Consider the following 22,995-nt stretch of genomic DNA (forward strand, 5'->3'; position numbering starts at 1 on the left):
CAAGCAACATACTCCAGTTGACTCTTGTTTGAGCAAGGCGGCTGGCTGAACTAGACAATCTCCAGAAATCTCTAACTTCAACTATTCTGTGATTCCATGAAGATTCAGGTTACATTAAAATAGTGACAGAAGTTTACATCCTCAGACCTTCCTACGTTCACTGGCTACTTTCTGAACAAATCAGACTGTAGAAGCCTTCAAAGCATGGTATGAGAGAAGACACCACAGCCCTAATGCTTGGTATAGGCAAAGGGAAATCCTGAGGAAGCTGAAGTCCTGCTGCTAACATAAGAGCACACGGATTGAGTGTAACAGGCAGGAGATCTACTTTTAACAGAGGCACTGTGCTGCACATCAGTCCAAAACCAGGAGCTCTTGAACATCTGCAAGACACCTCTCATCAATACACACTGAATGCCTTCAGCTATTCCAGAGTGCAGAAAGTGTTAGTAGAAGAGTAAAAAGGCAAGGTAGACTGTAGGATATATAACCTAAGAAGAGCATCTAACATTACAGTGTGGTTAATTCTTCTCAGCATTGTTTCAAACATGCCAATCAGAATTGGATGTTACTGTCCATAATTTTTTTTTTAATATACAAATGTTGCTGTGTAGTAGTAAGCATTACTTCTATTAATGCAAGTCAGTTATCCCAAGAAAGAAATAAGTCCCATGTTCTCAGTGCAGAGGCTTGTACCTGATCTACTCTTCCCCTTACATACCAGACTGACCCCAGCAAACACTTCTCCATACTGCAAGAGGCTCTCATGTCCTGCCTAGGATCCTCAACTATTCCCACTGCACCCCCCTTAACTATTCCCCAAGCAGAGGGGCCCATTTTCATCGGAAATTAGGACTTTAAAAAAATATTAAAGCTATTTTAGCCTAGTAAACAATCCCCCTTAATGGAAGGCTTCTGTAGGAGACAATTCAAAGTACTTAAGTTAGGCCTGTGCTCTCTCTCCGCCGTGCTGACTACAAGCATAAAGAAAAACTATTCTTGCTGCACTGAAGTCAGCTGTTGTGATTACTCCTCACAGTAACATACTGCCACAAAGTGGTTGCTTTCAGAGCTCTCCAACCTCCCCACCTTTAGAAAAGGCTAACTGTTTTCTTGAATACAACAGGAAAAGCTACAGCTACCTTAAAGTTTTATTTTACAAAACACTTCACTGCTTGCTTTGTAGAAAAAAATACTACCATATCCAAAGGCAGAACTTATGTATCTAAAGGAGCTAACTTACCTTTCAAAAAATTAAGATTTTGTTGCTACTGTTGAGGATTAACCTAAAAATGTAAAATGATCTGTTTCTTTCCATGCAACATGTTTTTTGTACAGATATTAATCTGGAGGTCTAAAGACACTTAGTCATTTGTAATCAGAAAAGAAAACAGCTAGCATTCTTTAACAAAGGACATCCTAGAGTAATTAGGCCTTCAGGAACCTCTACAAAGAATAAGAAGGGAACATCCTGCCTCAGAAGGCACTGAAAGTTGAGTGATAAATGGGCTTGACATCACTGGACAACTGAGGTAATTGGGGGAAATGTAAAGGTGGCAGGGGGAGATCACAGCCACCAACTCAATTCAAGACCTGAAAGACCTACCACCCCCCACACTCCTTGAGCATGCACTGCAGAATAGAAGAACATTGTACCTTTAATTCGAAGTGGAGAAAACCTTAGCCCAACAGAAATGGTTGCAGATAAGTGACTACCAATAATGATTTGGGGAAAGGACTTTGGAAACTAAGTGGGTGAATCTGAAACTGTATAAATTGTTTGCTTGTTTAACTGTAGAGCGTGCTAGCTTTGTGGAATTACCAGCTAGCACCCATCTTTGCGCAAATATGAAATAAATATTGTCTCTCCTGAGTGTGTGATTATTGGCTCATTGAACACTAGGTGATGAATCCACTTTTTGGACAACACTACAACAAAGAAGTATTAAATTTTAAAGCCATTCTTTTTAACTGAGCTTCAGCATGACACCCAACAAAAAAACAAAAAAAAAAAAAAAACAAAAAAAGAATTTATTCTCCAACTGCTGGTGCTACTTCCAAAAACCAAATTTAGGAATAGTGTAAAGGAGTACAGGATCTTTTACACTAAAGCATGATATTTCTAGATAGTCAACTCTAAGTTAATAAGACTACAGCATTCCTCCAGCTAGTGTTTCTGAGAGAGAGATATCAACATAAAAATGACTGCTGAAAGAAAAATTAAACAAACACAAATACTTGTAGCACATTTTAATGGAATTAAAAAAAAAACCAAACCAAACCAAAAAAACTACCTGTAATACTTTTCATCAAGGAATGTACTTACCTGACATTTTTCCCTTGTTCTCTCAACATCTTCACCAGATCAGCTATGGGGTACTGAGCTTTTGCAGCACACAAACCATAACCTGAAAGAATTTCAAAATTTCAAACTATTTTTCTGTTTCAGTGCAGAGGGAATAGTTACAGACAATAAGAGTACCTTTCACACAAACAGAAGGTCTCATAATTAAAAACAAACACACAAAAATATATACACACACACACATCAGATACTCATATATTCCTAGCCTGACCACTGTAATTCATCTCCTTTTTTTGGTCTCCTGACCACTAACGGTGTAGTGGTTTGACCAGTCAAATTACACAAGTAACTTATTTCAGCTTCACAAAAATACGTGTTCCTTTATCAGAAAAGAATATTTCAGGCAGGTACACTGAAAAATTGATAAAGAGGCTACTATCAGGTTGCTTCACCACCATTATCCTCAACAAAATTTTGGTTTTGCATAATGCAAATCTAGTAGTTGAATACAGCTTTTAGCAGCAAATAATCTTTTCAGCCTTTCTGTCTGAATTAATTCAGAGCAACAATGCTCAGCAAGAAAATGGAGAGTATAAATTATTGACGGTGTCCTCAAGGTTTGACCACAGGAGCAAGAAGCAAACTCCTTGAAGTTGTTTGCAAGCTTTGTTGGAAATAAAGGTAACTTCCCAAATTAGAACCCTGCCTCACTGACGTTTTCATTTAAGCTGAAGCAAAATGAAAGACAAGTTTGGTTTTTAGCATTCTTCTCATTCTAATACTAAAATAAATTTAACACAGTAGTTGTTTTTCTTCAACTGAATGGCACAAGTCTTGAGCTATTCCCTACCTGACCTCTCCTAACAGGGAATGTGCTATTGAACCAATAAGGCTACAGCCGACATAATAGTTTCAGACAACGCAGGGTTTTGGGTTCCAGTATTTATTGTACACTAAGTTTTAGATGTTTTTCTGACTTTTTTTTAATACAACAATGCAAAATTGAGCAAGGAAATGAGAAGCGTAAATAAAATCCTCTCTTTCAGTAACTTAACAGATTATTTTTTTTATTGGTACCACGGGTACTGTGGTAGTGCTTGGAAACTCACACCACAACAGCTGTACACAAAATTAACCATAAACATAGTTTACAAAAGACAGTCTTTGTCCTTAAGAATTTAAAATCTAAATAAATAGGACAAAGTTTGAAGAGACACACACAAGGAAAAATAAACTGGTACACGTCTACACAGAGGAATGATGACTGACATGGGAACAAAACCAGATCCCACAGATCCAGTCAACATTTGACATGCTGCTGCTATGTTGCAACTGCAAGACAGGCTACAATTTTTTGGTTTGGGTTTTTGTTTGCTTGGATTTCTTTTTTTTTTTTTCCCCCCCCAATAATACATCCTCTCAACATCTTGATGTATGAGTCAAGAGTTCATACCTGGAGTAATAATAATATTATTGGCTTCCTTTATCATTTCAATTGCATTGTCCACATTGATTTCTGTGTGGGTTCCAGTAATTTCCATGGGCTTCCCACCAGCTGTTGACGTGGTGCCATAGCCCCCTAGAATCACATTTGCAAGAGAACGGTTCATAGCCTGAAAGACAAAAGGTTTTTGGTCAGCGAAAGATGAAATCCAAAAATAAAGGAGACAAGATGTCCACAGAGAAAACTTCTGAAAATATTAAAGCCTTCCTGACAATAGTCTTTATCTGCTGGTTTTGCCTGCTCACAACTCAAAACTTAAAACAGGCTCCTTAAAACAGAGACACAGATTAACACAATAGCCAAACATGAGCTCCTAATGCATTATATTACACATGTAATTAGAGAGCATCAGCATCTCCTCAAAACAGAGAACAAAACAAAACAAATAGCAAATATTGCTCTCTTTTTGTTCTTAAAAGGGAGGGATATAAACAAATGCATATTTGATGGCAGATTTTTATTTTATTTTTTTTTACATATATATATATACACACATACATATAATTTTTGCCAGATATTTTCTTAAGTTCTTGAGCAATTCAACATGCAAGCACAGAACTCCTATATGACAGCATGGTAACCATGTAGCTCTTACAGATAGTACATAAGCAAAGCTCCTACAACATCAAGACAGGAAAGAACACAACAAATCTAAGTAGCCACACAAAACTAACCAAATGCTAACTCAAAAACAAATTATAACAAACTGAAGGGGGCCATTAACTAACTGGCTGAGCATCAAAGGGGAACATGAGATCTTACAACTAGGAGCTTTAAGAGGAGAACATATCCTGGAAATTTGGCTCTATTGGATACATAGCCAGGAAAAGCCACTGGCTAAATGCTTTCACCGGCATGTCTCCTTGTGAGCGTGGTCCCAAAGCAGTATCTGGCAATACCTGAAAGTAGGCAAAACTTGTAACTGCAGTAAACAAAACTTTAGAAGCAGTAAAGGAACAGGATAAATTGCTTCTTTAATTAAACATGTGTGTCATACATCTGCTGTGCTAGCTCACAAACCACAGCAAAATTTAAGAATGGATCTGGAAAGGCACACACACAAGTGAGAGGAAACACCCACACAGAAGCATGCTTCCAAGTGTCCATTTTCCACAGACACTTCAAACCATGAAACTCCATTGGTTTTTTTGCTATAGCCTAAGAAGATATGCCATGCTGTGAAATTCATCATCTAGCAAATAAGCACAACACAGATGTTAGAAGAACTTCTGTTTTTCCTGATAAATCATCACCATAAGGAAGGTGCACAAATGCAATGAAATCAGCATCTTTCTACTGTCTGCAGTAGGCAGAGTTCATATCCTCTAAGAACACACTGCCTCTGATGTGTATCACAATATTAAACCACCAAAGAGAAAATCAGATTACTTAGCATATTACAGCAGTTAAGTGTCAGGTAAGACAGCCTAGACAGAAGAATACTCTCTCCAGATGTTGCACACACTAAGCTTACGAGAAGCAAAGCACTTTTTATGCATATCTAAACCAAAAGACAACAGTAACACCAGGCCAAAGGAAAAAAAAGTTCAAATATTATTACAAATTTGAGAATCCACACAAAGGAAGCAGGAGATTGAAGCACCTTTGCCTGGTTCTGCACCAAAGACCCAAGGAAAGAGGAGGGAAGTCTGGCAAAAAAAGGATGTGGTACAGAAGGCTTCATAATGAGTCAAGACCTCATCAGGCAACAATTAACCAATGCAGCTAAGACCTGCTTGGCACAGGGACAGCGTGGAAATTCTGCTATAGCCTCTTTCACCTCCTTTACCACCACAGACCACAAACACGAATAAAAGTGCCCACTTTACCATTCACACACAGATAATCCAACCACCACCAAAAAGTGCTCTATGCTGTGCATACACAGGTGATGCTGGCCAGGACCTTACAACTCAGGGAAAACCAAACCCTTGATCCCTGAGAACTCCAAGTCCTTCCACTGTGCCCACAGAAACTGGACAGCTAGTACAGGTGATAGACCAGCAAACAATTTACAAGACTTAACACAATCTGTCCCTCCTCTTGCTCTATTTCATCACCCCAATTAATGGTTCCTCTACGACCTGAAGCATCTTCCCCATCCCTAAGCATACTGATTCTAATATTACTGTTGCAATCATCAAGTACTCACTATGGGGGGAAAAAAAGGGGGGGGGGGGGGGGACGGGGGAGGGACATGCTAATACAACGTTCTGAAGATGACAGGTTTTGTTAGTGTTTTAAAAGAAATCACAATTCATGGGATGAGCGAACAGTAGAGGCCTTTGCTTTTTTGTTTTGAAGTTAAATTCTTTGTCCTTAACTCACCCTACTGATAGGCACAAAAGAGGGATGGGTGGAAAATCAAGCAGATAGGAGTGCAAAAACTTAACTGCTTATCTGAATACGTGTTGGCCAATTTTATCAGCTCAAGATTTAAGAAATTAGCTGAATAGGTTTTAGATAATTAAGCTACGGGTTTATCACAAAAAGTAATTAGAAATATTGTAAAAAGAAGGTTTCAACCATCAAGATCTTTCCACAAACACCTTCTTGTCTGTACTAGATAAGCTTCAATAAATATACTGCTTCGGATGGAAGTCATACTGGAGGAGGGGGCAGGGGGGAAGAGAGGGGAAAGCTGTTGCTTCATTAGCACAGGTTGCAGCAGCCAAATGCTAAGTTTATTGAAACTCTTGAGCATTTTTTTCTCCTGAAATGCAGCTTCAAGACAATGATACTGAATCCCCTGATTATAACAATGCTTTTCAAAGTAATGATTTCCATTAAAGGAAGCAAAGTAAAAAAGAAAAATGCTGGGCTAGAAACAAGTTATTCTACTTATTGTGCAGAAATTACACAAAGTAATTTTTATTTTACTGGCTGATAAACTTTAATTGTCTAAGCTTACATAAAGTAGCACAAGACTTCTAGGATACTACCTCAACAACTAAACTTCCTGAAATTTGAGAAATACAGAGAGGAAAGCCACTCTGTCACTGCATAACTATTTTGCTAATTACTTCCCCAGGCTTCCTATTCACCTAGATTCCTCAACCAATAGATGCAAGTATCTCAAAACTCTCTTGAGTGCTGAGAGGAGCTAGCAAGAAAATAAATAAAAAAAGGAAAAGGGCAGTAAAAGAAAAATGAAGGTATAGAATGACTATGCCCACTGGTAAATACATACCCAACAGATCATGTTTTTACCAAGATTTATAAGAAATCAAACTTTAAAAGAACATACTTTTCCTAGCTGTATTGCCCATAAGCACCATCTATCTACTAATATGGACTAAATCGCTGACTGTATACAATTATATCAGTTCATATAAAAAAGATGTCCCATGAGCCACATAATCCAATTTCCTTTTGATAAGGAAATAAAACATGTTCAAGAAAGAACAAGATTCTTTAAAATTCATGCGTGGGATTGTTCATGTGAACTGACCTCCATGAAGCTGCACAAAAATACTTTAAGATTTTCTGAAATGGTTCCTCAAAAGAGATGGAAATGAATGGTACTGGACATTCCTGACATGGTAAAACACTATTCATCAGCAGAGATAAAGTAAAAGACAATAGCCAGGGCTGACCACAGGAAAACATCAGGGCAGAACAGCAACAATGATCACAACACAAGAACACAAAAACAGATGTGAAACAGAATAACACAACAGAGAATCAGGAGGTTGGCAGCTGTTGCACCGTGAACAGTTTTTTAAGTCATTACCTCTCCATCTTTGAAAACAAAAATGAGACAGACACGGGAAAACAAGAGACTTCTGTACAAATGTTCCAGAGAAAAATGAGACCATTAATAATGCAATATGATTTACACAGAGTTGAAGCTCGTTTGCTCCTAGAGACACAGTTATCAGCAATACATCAACGCAAGCCTGCTGCCACCCTGTGGTACTTCACAGTAGCTGCTCTGAAGAAAGTAGCACACTTTCCTACACGTCAAAAAATAAATTTAAATTACTCTCTAATCGAACTGAACATTTTTTTAAAGGAACTCACTACTTAAAAGTATCTCCTGCTGATAAATTTTAGATTTAGCTTAAATTTAACAACACTGCAGAGTGATATGACTTAAAAAAAATGCTGAGCACAAGTAAGCACACCTAATTGAGCCCAGATTGAAACACTCTACGCCCAAGTAAATGCAAAGGCTTTCCTCAGTTTTGAAGTATTTGTCTCTCCAAACCAAAGAGAGATGACTGACATCTAGTCCAAAAGTTTCAGTCAAGAATTTTCTAGTCTGTAAACACCTAGCAGTTTGGTCTTCCAATTGCTTATCTTCCTAGCAAACATACTATAAAAGGTTTTTCATTACTTGGAGAGCAAGCAGAATTTCTGCTGACTTCTTACCACACACATGATGTAAGAGAGGATGGCTCCAGAGGAGCCAATAAGTGCACCAACAATGGTCAGCAAGTTGTTGTTCAGTAGGAAGCCCTCAGCACACAAAGCCCATCCAGAGTAACTGTTCAGGACAGTAATAACTACAGGCATGTCAGCACCTCCAATAGCTGCTGTTAAAGTGACACCCTGGAAAAGAAAAGAAAATACTTCAGTGTAAGCTATGACTAAGGAGAACATGCAGAGAAGTCAGTCTGCCTGAAGCACTGATAAATATCAAGTAACTTAACGTATTCAAGCATTTTCTATGTGAGACATCAAGCTGTGGCCTGAGGATTGGACTTATGATCCTCCCTTTTGAGAGAGGACAAGAAGGCACTCCACTGTTCTCATCTTGTGCTTAGTCACATATTTTTACTCACAAAAATATCCTACCAGTTCCACGGAACTGTTCATACCATTAAAGGATTCACACTAAGCAGTCTTTGCAAGACTCAGTTTACACAATGGTAGTATGCAGGGCAAATTTTACAATAGCTGGTGAGTGAATGAGGGACGTTACACATGGGGATAATCTTACAAAGTTATCATGATAACCTGTAGATCCAGTGCTCTTAAGTATTTTAAGGATAAACTTACAAGAAAGTCTTTTAAAATATCAGTTTGTCATATAAAAGGCTCCATTAAGCTGCAAAAAGTTAAGTATATACATACATGCCTGTTCTCTTGAACAGTTCTGGTTTACAGCTAAATTTAGGAAGTCACTCGCTATCTGCTACTGGAAGTTAGCATACAGGCACTATGATGATTGTGACTCAGGATGGTAAAATACAATCATTAAGAGTAAACTTGCAAAGCTGAAGAACAAACTGCTTGTTTAATTTGTTTCACCTCCTACAATTCCCCAGCTTACCATTATGGCCGAGAGAGCTGACACAGAACCTAAGCAAGTAATTCCTGTAGTGTAACTAGGATCAATCATGTACGGAATGATTCCACCAATGCTGGCAGCCAGCAATCCTGCATTCAATGCATGTCGACCAGGCAAGAGCAGTGGTGCAGAATTCAGGATACCTGCAATCAAATGCATATTCAGAGACTGATACATACATGCAGGAGAGCCTGTCTCTTGCCTTCTGAGAAGACTGTATACCTCAGCAAAAGAAAATTTTCAAAAACAAAGAGGGAGGGGCAGAAAATAAAACAAGTTAGTTGAAGCTGAGACCTTGCGCTGACTCAGTATTGCAACACATGCAACTTACTCTAGATTCTCCAATACTCCTATTCATACTCATTTTAATTCCTAATCTCGCTGAAGTGCTTCAGTATAATCACAAAAGTATCTCCTCCTCTTGAAAAGCCTTTTTAAAAAAAAAACAAAGCAAAACAAAACACAACAAACATACTTTGATTCTGTCCCCAAATCTTTGCACATTGTGTATGATGCTCTGTAATAGGAAGCCTTTAGCTGGAACTTCTTAGTGCAGGTATTATCTCAGTCTCTCAAAAGCTGTGTGCTTAGAAAAATATGACTATGCAGATAACCCCAAATATAAAACACTTCTGCTTTCAAATGCTCTAATTTCACTAGTACCCTCAGTCACACAGATTTCTCACAGCTTCCCACATAGGCAGAGACTTGAAAGGAAAACAGGGTTCAGTATATGTGTGATTCAGTTTAGAAAGACAATGACATACTTATTTTCACCCTAGCCTTTTTTCTTTTTCCAAATAACATGGCAAAGACTAAAATAATGCAAGTTTATCTGTTACTTTTGGTGTAAGTAATTACTTACCGAGTGTCTTGTTTAAGTTTAGCTGAATTCAAGGGAAAGAATGAACTGATGGTTTCAGGACTAGGAGTCAAAGTGTGTAACCTACTACCTCTACTTCAATAGTATAGACAAGCTTATTATTTCCTATCATGCTGATATGAAAATGCAAGAGGGGAAAAAAAAAGAAAAAAAAACCAAAACCAGGACAGTAGTCTGAAACAGGCAGTGAAGTTCACTGGGGACATGCACACAAATCACTGAACAGGTGGAAGGGGTAAGATGGAGAAGAGGGGAAAAAAACCCAAGAAGAAATAAATGAGCAACTACTTAGCAGAAATACATCAGAAATACATACTACTGACAAATCCTTCAAAAGATTATTAGAGAAGACAGCTTTCCATCCATGTCATGCTTCCACCTTCAATGGCTGGTCTCAAACACTGAAGAAAGCAAACAGATGTCTCCCAAAGGAACTACTGCAAAGCTAGTAACAGGATTAGTAATAGGAAGCTCTTAGCCGGAACTTCTTAGTACAGGTATTATCTCAGTCTCTCAAAAGCGGTGTGCTTACAAAACCAAAAATAAATGCAATGAAGAAACCTTCAGGTGCGTAAGAATCAGGAATTAGTGAGTATTTAATTTAGAAGGCATATTTACTAAAACAGTAAGAGGTATGGAGCATGCAGTTTGCACAGCAGGTAAACAGACAGTGAACTGAATGGTTTAAAGTGAGGCAGTCTCAACTGATACTGCAAGCTACCCACCTAAATGAAGCCTGCAATGCCAAGAACAAAATGCCACAAATATTAGCAGTGCCAAGTCCAGCAACACCAGGGTTTCAATTGTGACCATAAAAGTTCCATAAAGTCAATTAGAGAAACAGTGTCAGGCCATATCTTAACAACACTAATCAACACTTATTTCTGGATAAGATGAATTAAGGGAAGCTAACATGACTTCGTAATTAATAGCAGTAGTATGTCCAAGCAGTGAAGACAAACCTTTCATAACTAAACCTGTATACAAATTACACAGAATTAAAAAAAAAGTACACTTAAAAGGATTAAACAAATTTTTACCCAATGCAGAATACAAGGTTTCTTTCCAATTACACAGCAGTCTAAATGCAGGGCTAAACCCTGGGGTTGTTTTTTTTAAAAAAAAAAAACCAAAACACCTCACCAACTTTTACAAATACTTAGCTCTGAATGGAACGTCTCACCTTGCAGTTTTCCATAAGCAATAAGAGAGCCACTGAAAGTCACTCCACCAATGTACGTGCCAAGGTATGCCACAATCTTGGTGAGGTTTGCAGCTGGATCAGTAGCGAAATGAGGATATTCAATCATATATTCTGCTACACAGGTGAGCACAGCAGCCAAACCAACCAAACTGTGGAAAGCAGCCACTAGCTGAGGCAGATCTGTAATCTGGATGCGTTTAGCAATCGTCAAACCTATTGAGAATTGAAGACAGAAGTGAAGTCTTACAAAACACAACCAATCTGTGCAGGTAGAAATTAATGTATCATGGTTCACTGTGCAATGAATACATGCACACACATGCCTGTTCCAATGGAAAGATTTGTTCTACACTAGAAATTGCTGTGGCATTTCACTAAAAGCTACATAAGTATTTTGTGCAATGAAGATATCATGGAAATTAGGGAGAAGATTGAAGCATATCATGTTCTTAGAAGCCCCACTAAATATCAAGAAATTCAACATTTTCTGTGACAAAAGCACAGTGTGAAAAAGGGAATTTGGCAGCCATCAATCAGGAAATGAACAGAAGTATGAAGTTGGGCAAGTTCATTCACCTCTGCATACCAAGTTTCCCCAACAGAGATGATGTGCTCCTGCTTTTCCACCAGTCTCCCCATTCTTTACCACATCCTGATGCATTAATAAAAGCCCTGGGACTTAAAATTCTTTGTTGACATATTTGCAAAATAACATACGAAAGCCATAAATGTAAGTTAGTCAATTCACCTGTGAGCTATACAGTATTTGGTGTATATACAGCTTTCATAAATGCATGTATAGAGCATATAGTGTTAGTTTATAGTATCCTACACATACCTATAGTACCACCAAGTGCCATTGCACCTGACATCTGCGCCAACAATTCAGGTGAGGGTTTAAGGCCTCCAAGAGTTGCTGCTAAACCTCCTGCAACACCAATCATACCCAACGCATTTCCAAGTCGAGCTGTTCCTTGTGTTGACAGACCAGCCAGGGCACCAACACAGCATAAGCCTGAGCCCAGATACATGATCTTTAAAATAAGAAAAACATCAATATGCACACATGAAATGGAGACAAAAATCTTTCTGATCATTATGCAAAAGGGCTGATTTTTCCAGAATGTAAGTCACAGTTCCTAACTGAAGTCAAAACTCCTGACTGTGAGAAACTGTTGTACAGGATGTGATTTTGCCCAATTAAAATGTGATACCCATTAAAACTGTTGCTCCACTTTATGACCTTGATTTATCTGCACCATGAATGCTAAACTTGAGTCAAGCCAATTTTCATCATCAGTTCAGAAACAAGTTTTTTTTGGTACAAACCCAAAGCTATACAGTCCTGTTCATTATTGGAATAGTTTCAGAATTTGCTTATGGCAAATCTGAACTGTTTTCAAAAATATTAAAAAAAACTTAAACAAACTGAGCTGTACAAGTAGATAACTGAAAAAAACCCATATTACAAGCCCCTGGCATAAAGGTATGTTTGGACTCACTTTCTCCAAACATAGAAGGCAATACAGATTGATTTTTCTTACTATTAAAACAAATGCAAACAAAAGTTTACCATTAGAAGTACTATAGATACAATCCCTCTATATCCCTGTGCTGATTCTCATCTCATCCAGATGTCTGCCTACTTTAACTGTCATGTCAAGTTGAATTTTCAGAAACATTTTAAACTAAAGACTGATTTCTGTAGTTGCTCTAATATTTAAGCTGTCATTTAGGAAAATTGTCCAATAAACAACAAAGTAGCTGCTCTTTACAGGGAAAAAAAAACTCACAAAACCAAAGCTTTTAAAAATTTGCAGATTCAGCATTTGAGGTATGATTGCAAGCTTAATCAACTTCAGAGTGGCCTTGTGGGAATACATAGCTGATAAAAAGACCATGGCTAATTTGCTATATACTCAGAGTAAGCAGTGAATAAGCATACCACTGTGAACAGTAGGCTAAAAGCCACAAAGTTATCTTCTTACCTGTTCAATATTATAGCCACTGTTGAGAGCAGCTGCATAGCCTCCTACAAATACACCACCAGGAAGTAGGTACAAGTAGTTGTATTCAGGAGGATCTGTGGGACGTTTGAACATATCCAGCATTCTCTGTGTAACCAGAAACCCACCTGGCCAAAGTAAAAGAACAGTTTTACAAAAAAATCTAAAACTAAGCATATGCCAAGCTATAAAAGAAACATTTCCTTAAACCATATTACTTCAAAAATTTAGCAACCAACAGCAATAGCACATCTGAAAAGCTAGTAATCTTGAAAACCACCAGGAAACAAAGCTGTAATGAGGGCGAGATCCTGTTGTCTTTTTTAACCTTTGGAGAAAACTCATAAAAGCAGGAGGTCAAAAGCCTGGAGGACTTGCTCTAGCTTCATACTCTACACTAACTGTAGGACACAGCTTAGTTTGTGACTGTGTCCTTTTCCTTATCAACTCTAGCAAAAAGCAGTATTTGTAAGTTGCTCATTCTTTTATCTCTTTTATTCATGAAGCTGGGACTTCTGAAGGTCAAGCAAGCAGAATTTTTTTCTGTGCCACTAGTATATTTTTCAAGCAGCAAAAGGAATACAAGGACAAATGCAATACCACCCTGGGATAAACAGGAAAAGCTTTTTCATATAATCAGCACCCAAAGGATACTGTAAAAGAAAAATGCACTTTTAAGTGTTTCCCTATACACCACAGAGTGTGGAAACCAGATACAATAACTACTATGAAAATTGTGGCAGGGGGCTGGGAGGGATTTCTTTACTGATGGATGCTCTCAGATCCTATTCCCAGAATAGTATTTCTGGAATCTATACAATTAAAGAGCTAGAAGAAATAAAAGAATTACACAAGTGCTTTAAAGTCCCTCAGGAAAAAACCTAACATTCATACCTGCAATATTGACTGAAGAGATAAAGGCTGAAAGCACTGCTAGACTTTGAGGAGCATTTTCAGGGAGATAGTTTCCTCCCATCAATACCAGCCCACCAACTGCAGTTAGTCCTATTTAAAAGGGAAAAAAGTGTTACTGAACCTTAAAACTCTCTGTGCCTATATAGCAAGTTTCTTTTCAGCTGTCAAACAGATACCAGTCAACTCAAATTTTGAGCCCTACTGTACGCATTACTATTTAAACAAAGACTACCATGGTCTTTTTCAGCAACACAAACACGTTTCAAAAGAAAACAGAATTAGTATATGAATATAGTCTTGACATACGGTGCCTCAAGCACACGGTCAGCTTCCAAGTACTTGTTCAACAAAAGAAGCTTTGCTTTTAACAAAGTAGATCACACTCATGACCTGTCACACACATACACAAAGTGATATATAAAAATCTTATGTAGATATAGAGTTATGAATCTCACAGGTCACTTAAGAATTTTTTCTGCAGCCCCCCCAACACATAGTTTGAGGACTGGAAAAAAAGAACACAGAAAATATGGAAGACAAGTTATTTTCAGGGCAACATTTCGGAGAGATGGGAGGAAAGAAGTGTTCTATGAAAGGAGAGACTGCAGCACTCCAAGTAAAACAAACTTTAAAGCAAACAGGTTAAGAGTGAAAAATTACTTATAAAGAGTAAAAATACAGAGCACCAGATTTGCCCTTGTTTTGAAAAAACATACTCTCAAAAAGAGTATGTTTCAGGCGTCCTTGCTATTTATGAAAGTAAACTCAGACATACAAAGTAGTATTAGGCTCTCTGGCATTTTAAAAGGTGTAGACTTCTGTCTGAAGTTTGAATAAAAGGAGTTGTGCCTGCTTCAAATGGAAAGTAAGCAGTTGTGTCACAGCTACTTACCTGAGATAGCATTAGTCACTGACATGAGTGGAGAGTGAAGAGCAGGAGTCACACCCCATACTGTATGGTAACCCACTATTCCAGCTAGGCCAAATGTCGTCACCATTTGTGTGAAAGCTGTATTAGGAGCTACAAGGCCCAGTCCTAACATGCCACCTAAACCTAGAAGAAAAGCACAGCAGAACTTTTCTGTAACTTTAATGGTTTCTTACATTTAAAATCTGTACAACAGAAGTCCAGTATTGAGCTAAAAACAAAATGGAGTTTTGTGCATGGACTTGTTTCCAGAACAGCTGGATCATCTTTGTCAACCACAAGGCTCTTTCAGTGCTAGTGTTTCTTTTACAATAGAAAATAAAACCATAAATATAATACACGCATCTTTGTTATGCATGCACAGAAAGCAGCAAAGTTGGGTTTCTACACCAACACTGAATCCTGTCATTCCTGTTCTACAGTAAAAACGTAGAAGAGTCACAATCACGTTGAGATACTACTTGGAAGACTCTTAAGTGTTCATATGAAGAACAGAGGTTAAAATTAAGAATACTCATTTCAATTACTTCATGCAGAAGATTCTGATGCACACAGAAACCACATGACAAGAAGAGCCAATATTTATTCGTCAAGACAAATGTCCTAGTATCAGTACTTCAGTAGATTGTGGACATTTAAATCTCATACATTAAAGTCTGAAGAAAGCAATAGCATTGAATTGATTATGCTGCAAAGTATGGGCACAGTCCCTAGCAGGAGTCCTTCAGAATTTTAACTATTTTACTGATATTTCAATAAAGCCAAACACACCCACATGCACACAGCATGAGTCAGCACTGTTTGAAATGTTAATACTTTTGGTTAAACTTCTAAAATTTTATTTTCTCTCTCAAAAGCAATTATTACACTACACTGATTTTGCACTAGGATTCACCACCCAATCAACCACTCTCCCAACTAGTTATTAAATTGAACAAGTAAGATGAAGACTCCCTTAGAAGTATTAGTCAAATGAGGAGCACTCTACACTGATTCTCCAACTCTGGAAGTTACCTACCTGCTGTGTATACAGATGCACTAGTCATAGTTTTTCTAAAAGGTGTAATAGTAGCTGCTTTTTCTGCTTCCAGCTCTGCTACAGTCTTCTGCTTCACAGGGGGTCCTTGAGGAACATTATTTGGTGGAGGTGCTGGGAAAATCACCTTGCCATCCTGACAAGAGATATTTACAGTTATCCCTAACATGGCAGATGCTTTATAGTTAGAGGAGCCTACTCTTCTTAATCCTGCAACTCAGAGAAGTCTAACATCCTACAGCCTCACCACAGGAACACCTTCCTTTTCTGCATCAGCGTAAGTTTGCATGGCTGGATGATCACTACAGCCAGACCAAGTTAACCATACTGGTTCACACATTTTTCAGACAAGATTTAGTATCAGTGTCCAAAACTACCTGGCACAAACACAGCACAAGGCTTGAAAGCAGAAACCAAAACAAAAAGGTAAAGTTCCTTAACTAGAAAACACTTCTGCAAAAGAAAACAGGGTCTTGAAAATAGCAAAATCTGCTACAGATGTGAACTGTAATCAGAGCCTGCCCAGACCTTAGCTAGGTACCAAGTATGATGTCTCACATTTCTTGCTGTTCTCCAGGCCTCTGGAGGAATAACTGGTGGAGCTGTCAGACCTGAGCTGTACACACCACTTCAGTGGTCTGGAAGAGCTGAAGACAATGCAAGCCTCCTTCAGAGTAGGTATCATAAGCACTATGAAATGTTGGCAACATTATACAGCAAAACCCAACAGAAATTAATACCTCTTACCTAAACTGCAAATTATTGTTTCCTAATAGTTGCAGGAGCAGAGCCCATACATGCCCCAAGTTTGTATTTTATTATTTCCTAATAGAGCTTAAAGTATCCTACATATCCTAGTTCCACCAGTTTTTTCTGAAGTTACTCTTACAAGAACAGAAACATACTTATTTATAAAAAAAAAAACCAAATAATAAAGGAATAATGTTTTTCTGGTCCTGTAGTAATGTTTCAAACACGTTTAAAATAACTATGCTTCTACCACATGAATAAAACATGCAAATTTAATCATCATCTTATTTTTCAATAGTAGACATTATGTAGACAAGACAACAAAAGCAAAGATGTTTCCCTTCAGAAAAAGGGACAGAGAAATAGTCAGCTTAAATACAAACAAAATTGCCCACTACGTCCATCAAGCCACATCTGAAGTCTATCAGCACGCAGTATCTTTGAATGCATTTTAAAGAGACAACATTGATAAATTTAAAAGTATGTACTCACAAATTAAGAAGAGAATATTTACTGACTTACCTTAATTACTACAGTTCCTCTAATAACATGATCCAGAGTCCCATAATCAAATTCATCTTTTGGATCAAAGTAGAAGTTTTCTTTGTCAGGACTAATAGCCTTCAGGAGTTTGATAATATTATTGGAATACAGAGTACTGGCCTGAGTAGCCATTCTGCTAGGCAGGTCTGTATAGCCAATGTGTGTAACACCCTGAAAAAAATTTAAGTAAAATATTAAGGATTAGTACAATCTCTGAAGACGCAGCATCTCTTCCTATATCCTTCTGGAAATATATATCCAAACTGTTTCAGTTATTTCTGGTTTTAATCTCAGCTAAAACTGTTACCTGCAGCTCTAACATTATTAAGTCAGGGAGGATTACTCACAACAGTTACACAGTTCAACATGATTGAACCCAACACCTCAAATGCTATTAGCAACAAGCCTACCCAGAGAGGACGACATATTTGTGCAAGAGCTTGTCCTCTCCAAATCCTACCATTCTCTCAGAACTTAGCTTCTTAAAGCAACCAGGTAACATTATCCAGCCAAATGCTTGGCATCTTCTCAGTCCTTCTGGAGGACATGCACTGGAGACAACTTTCTATATGACAGAGGAGTGAAGGGAGCTTCCTCAGAGCTAGCTACCTGCACAAAATAATATGCCTGGGTTCACATTTATGCAAAGATCTAACATAATATATCCACCCTGTTTAAAGAACAAATGTGACAATACCCAGCTATCAAGGTCTCAAGCTTTTGAAGGTATGGGAGGCTGAGGCTGGCATACACTCTTCACATTCAAGCAGGCTTGTGCTAAAACACTGCTCCCGCAACTTACAGCTAAGGTCCATGCATGGTTCCAGAAACTCTAGCTTATTAATGCGATGCTCCAGCACACTGTTAATAGTTCTGCACTGCTGCTTTTTTCCGCAGCTCAGTGCCAATACACTACATCCAGGAGTAATACTCCTCTGACTGAAAGCACTCCATGTAAATTCTTCGTGCAAGTATCTGCTTATTTCTGTTCTACATACTCTAATTTCAGTTTTTGAACAATGACATCAAAAGCCCCAGAAAACCACAAAGACAAATACAATGCATGACTCATCATATATACACACAGAGCCCCGCTTATATTAATGACAACCATGGCAACAATATGTCCCCCAGGCTTCTCCAATAACAGCATTATGTCTTTACATTACTAAATAACAACCTTGGAAATCTGCTACTTTAAATCTCATCACGCAAACTTCTGTAACTGCTAGTAGATTTCTCACAAGTACCAAAAATGAAACCCAAAAAGCAGAAAACCAAGCTCTCAACTGAGCCAATGAACACTGGAGCAAAACCAAAGTACTTAGTTCAGTCCAGAGCAAAATTGCTTACTTTAATGAACCAATTCACGCTACTCCTAGTTCGGATTACAAATGGTTTGGATACTTCAGGGCAGACACACTCATGTCGGCAAAGCTAAAGACAAAAACAGCACCCTCCTGAAGCTGAAATTATATTGAGCTAAGCCAGAGACTTTGCACTGAAGTAACACTGACGTAGTCTGAACCTGTTTAGCTTATCTATGACAGGGACTGTAACCTCCAGTAGTGGAAGGTGATGAGCAAGTCAAAGAAGCTATTGCTACTGCTGCCTCTTTAGGTAGACCAAGAAATAGAGATCAAACCACACCCTTAACTCAGCATTGACAAGTCACTGCCCTTGGAAGTTTAAGTAGTAAGAGTTCCATACTTAACAAAAAAATTAATGCTATTCAAAGGTACTTTTTTCTTTAAAAATCTTGAAATTGTTACATGGATGACTAGTGACCAAAAGGAAGTCTAAAGGATTACTTAAACACAAATAGCAAAATCAGCTACTCATTCTCAGCATACAGTTTACAAAACACAACGTGAATTCATACAAATGGACAATGAACTACAGATTAAAATGCTCACCTTATGAACATACATTTCTCCAGGCTTTGTAGTCTCAATGTTTCCCCCAGCTTCTGCAGCTAAATCTACAACGACTGAACCCTCCTTCATTGATTCAATCATATCTTTCTTAAACAAGATTGGAGCTTTTTTGCCTGACAAGACAAGGCATAGTAAGTTAAACACAAAATACAGCTTTTTGTCTGTAGAGCTCAGGAGATGAGTTCTCCCCTTCTCACTTTCTCTCAGGCTTATTTTTGTAAGCAAAATTTTCAAGATATCGGTACCTAGGATGAAATGTCATAGAAGGTTTGTTTATACAGACAGAGAGAAGAGATGCTTGAACATCTTGCTCTCAAGTATATAAAAAAGGTATGCATGGGCAGTCTACTAAAGATGCTGGCAAGTCCAATTTTGTCCTCAGTAAATTGACAACATCCAATCTTACAATTCAAGTCACAACAACAAACAAAAAAAATAGAGAAACACCACATCATAAGCTATTAAAATACAGATGTTGTGCAACACAAAGCACTAAAACTTAAGCTCTAGCTTAATGTTTCAATTACAGAAGACAGTACTGTTTCAATTGAACTTGTTTCAGTGCACAAGCTGGATAGCAGAAGTAGCAGTGATGCAATAAACACGCAAGAGAATTACATATTCTTACTTTATCACTATCTAATCCTTGTTTAATAAGAAAACACGATGATATTGAGTCAACGACTGCTAGTTTGTGAATACAGAAGTTGTAAAAAAAGGCACACACTTTAAAAACAGGCATTTATCAGGGAAGGGAAAAGGTACACGCTCACACAGACCTAATTCATTAACACCTCTGTTTTCACTGCAGGCACAGCTCCAAAACATGCCAACTTAGACCAGATAAATGAAAATTAGCATCTTGCACATAAAACATACCTGGAATAAGAGCTGTAGTGATGATAATATCAACGTCTTGGCACTGCTTGGCAAAGAGTTTCATTTCAGCTTCAATAAATTCTTTGGACATTTCTTTCGCATAACCACCTTGTCCCTCTCCAGATTCCTTTAAGTCCACTTCCAAAGGCTCAGCACCAAGAGACTTGAACTGTTCCAGAGCTGCAGCTCTAGGAAAAGAAAATTGTAGGGGGTCAAACAACCACTACTTTAAAAATCAACCATGACTCTTCCGGTCTTTTTAGTAGCGGTCTTCAGACAAGAGTTCTATAATTTATTCTAGGATTAAGGAGACAGTAACTAAAGTTCTCAACTTCCTCTATTTAGTGAAAAAAGTAATTGCATCACTAACTTTAGATCCCCAATGAAGATACTTGGATAAGGAATGAAGGCAACCTACAGCTTCCCGTTTACTCAGCAGAGTTGCTCCAGGAAAAGTCTCAAAGCTGGGAGCTTAACTGTTGCCTAACTGTTCACCCATTGCTCTTGTCATGACTGGGTAAATCTACAGCCCAAACTTAGAAGCCTAAGGCCTTAAATTCACCTCACCTTATTTATCATCTGTGTGATAAATATACAACCTGTGGCCTTGTCTTTAATTTGTGAAATGGGAAATACAAGTAAGTCTTATTTTCACAGGGAAAAATGGGTTTGGGGGTAGGGGGGGGGGGGGGGTGTTTTGTGGTTGGTTTTTGGGGTTTTTTTTTTACAGTTATTCTGTATATCTGAAATTTATTTTGCATCATGTGATATCACAGTAAATAATGAGACTAAATTTCAGCATTAGGTGAACATTCACAACATGCAGAGAAATTAATGCTTTCTTGCACACCAAGATAAAAGTATACAAGATACTTAAGAAGGGAATTTAAAAAATCTGAAAGGTTTTAGACAGATTTTGATCATGCTTTTATGAACAACAAATTCTTTCTGGTTTGTTTTAAGGGATATGCAGTTTTTCTAACAAGCCAGAGCGGAGGTTTTTTCATATTGCACATCATAAATCTGGGGATATATTCATTTTTATTCTTTCATATTAGATATAACTAAGTAGCACTAGGTGCCACTTCTGCATAAAAACAAACATGTATAAGTTATTTTAATGCAAACACAGTATTAAGCACATACAAATCCAATGTAAGAAGGCCATTTAATAGAAAAAAATTTAATCAAGTTTGCAGTCTGTGTAGCTATAAGTAGAAAAATGTTTGTGCTCAGTAATTTTCCCAGTCGATTGCTCTAAGAAATGGCTACAGCAGAAAATAACCCTTCCAAACATAAAGCAGAAACCCAAGGAGAGTAGCAGTTAAAGCAGCTTCAGCTGCGGTTTCTGTTCTTTCACCTTGAGTTTCATAAATAAAATAACTTGGTCTCTTTCTCTCCTTCAGCAGATTGAAAGAAGTGTCTCTCCAAAGAGTTCCTAGCTGGCCTCTCTGGGATCAGGAGAGTAGAGGTGAATGAGAGTATGCAGCTATGAACCTGGATCAAAGAAAGCTATAAATGAGGGCATAAAGATTACTTCCTCACTATTTTCCCTGTCTCCCCAAGAGGAACAGAGACATGAAATTCTGGATAAAAACCCTAACTTTCTCATTTTAATAAAGCAATGGTTTTTTTATTCATATAGTTCTGAATGATTTAATGAGAAGGACTCTTTGGAAGGTTTGGCTGTTTTGAGGTATAAAAAAATGGAGGAATAATGATGGAGTAAGAATGGTAGGAAAGGAATTGTGATTCAGTACAGTACAAGTGCTTTCACTGTAATACAGTCAGAACTACTTAACCTTAAAATAATTTCAGAATTAACATTTTCACACCCCTACCTAGTGTCAAATCCACGAACCACCGCACCCATCGATTTAGCTGCTCCTGCAGAAGCCAGGCCAGCAACTCCTCCTCCGATGATCAAGACCTGGAATGATACCATCATCATGCTTGGAGCATAAACTAAAACTAGAGCTGGTTAGAAAAGCAGCAGCATTGTACTGCTTTCACAACTGCAGATATGTCTCATTAACCAGCCATTTAAACAAGCTACCTTTGGACACAGAACCCAAAATGACTGCTGCCCCATAAATCTAACAGCTTAAAAGCTTAATTTCACTTATCTGAGAGCCAGCTCCTCTGCAGCTAACAGTTTATGTAAGCAAGTACAAGTTTCTCATCTTTTTTTTCTTTCCTCCCCTAATTCTGCTTTCATTTGTCTTCAACCCAATCCACCTGCAATTCCAATCAAGCAATCCTTTACATCACAGCCTTCAATGCACCAGAAATCCCAACATCTTTGACTTTTTTTAACTGCTCCCTTGCTTTTTCCCATCTGGAAAAAAAATAATCCCTCCATATATAGTTAGTCTGTTGTTTAAAACTAAGCAAACTTAAATAAAACTAAAATTATTCTATTATTCCCCAGAAAAACAACACTACAGGTAGTGAACAAAAATTAGTATGGGAATAACTATAGGGATTTCTAAAGTCTCTAGAACTAGCCCCAAGGCAGGAGAAAAGCCTTTTAACACAGTTTCAGCAGTGGTTAGTTGTGCTCAGAAGCTCACATAGTCTGCTTCCACAGTATCTATTCAATTGTACATACCTTTGCTGGGGGAACTTTACCAGCAGCTGTGATCTGACCTGTGAAAAATCGACCGAAGTGATTTGCTGCCAGTACTACAGCCTTGTAACTGTCAATAAAGGATAAACTTGTATCAGTATTTTCCCAGTCTCAGTACAATTCTATTCATGACAGCAATGAAAAGTATGAATATTTGACCACAGCATGCACAGAATAAAC

General features: G+C 37.9%; 1 protein-coding gene across 3 annotated transcripts in view; it reads right to left on the reverse strand.

Annotated features, from left to right (window-relative positions):
- Window positions 1–22,995, reverse strand: part of NNT (nicotinamide nucleotide transhydrogenase) — a 47,319-nt gene that overhangs the window by 13,514 nt on the left and 10,810 nt on the right. For all 3 annotated transcript variants that reach the window (XM_049794334.1, XM_049794335.1, XM_049794336.1), the window contains exons 5-19: window positions 22,798–22,885; window positions 22,028–22,116; window positions 20,187–20,374; window positions 19,287–19,420; window positions 17,350–17,541; window positions 16,060–16,213; window positions 15,006–15,167; window positions 14,093–14,203; window positions 13,181–13,326; window positions 12,031–12,226; window positions 11,172–11,405; window positions 9,088–9,248; window positions 8,184–8,363; window positions 3,759–3,918; window positions 2,327–2,408 (exon numbers count right to left, since the gene is read on the reverse strand). In XM_049794334.1, coding sequence (XP_049650291.1) covers window positions 2,327–2,408; window positions 3,759–3,918; window positions 8,184–8,363; window positions 9,088–9,248; window positions 11,172–11,405; window positions 12,031–12,226; window positions 13,181–13,326; window positions 14,093–14,203; window positions 15,006–15,167; window positions 16,060–16,213; window positions 17,350–17,541; window positions 19,287–19,420; window positions 20,187–20,374; window positions 22,028–22,116; window positions 22,798–22,885 — 2,277 coding nt within the window. The remainder of the gene's footprint in view (window positions 1–2,326; window positions 2,409–3,758; window positions 3,919–8,183; window positions 8,364–9,087; window positions 9,249–11,171; window positions 11,406–12,030; window positions 12,227–13,180; window positions 13,327–14,092; window positions 14,204–15,005; window positions 15,168–16,059; window positions 16,214–17,349; window positions 17,542–19,286; window positions 19,421–20,186; window positions 20,375–22,027; window positions 22,117–22,797; window positions 22,886–22,995) is intronic.

The sequence above is a fragment of the Accipiter gentilis genome, chromosome Z (assembly GCF_929443795.1).
Source record: "Accipiter gentilis chromosome Z, bAccGen1.1, whole genome shotgun sequence".
NCBI lineage: Eukaryota > Metazoa > Chordata > Aves > Accipitriformes > Accipitridae > Astur > Astur gentilis.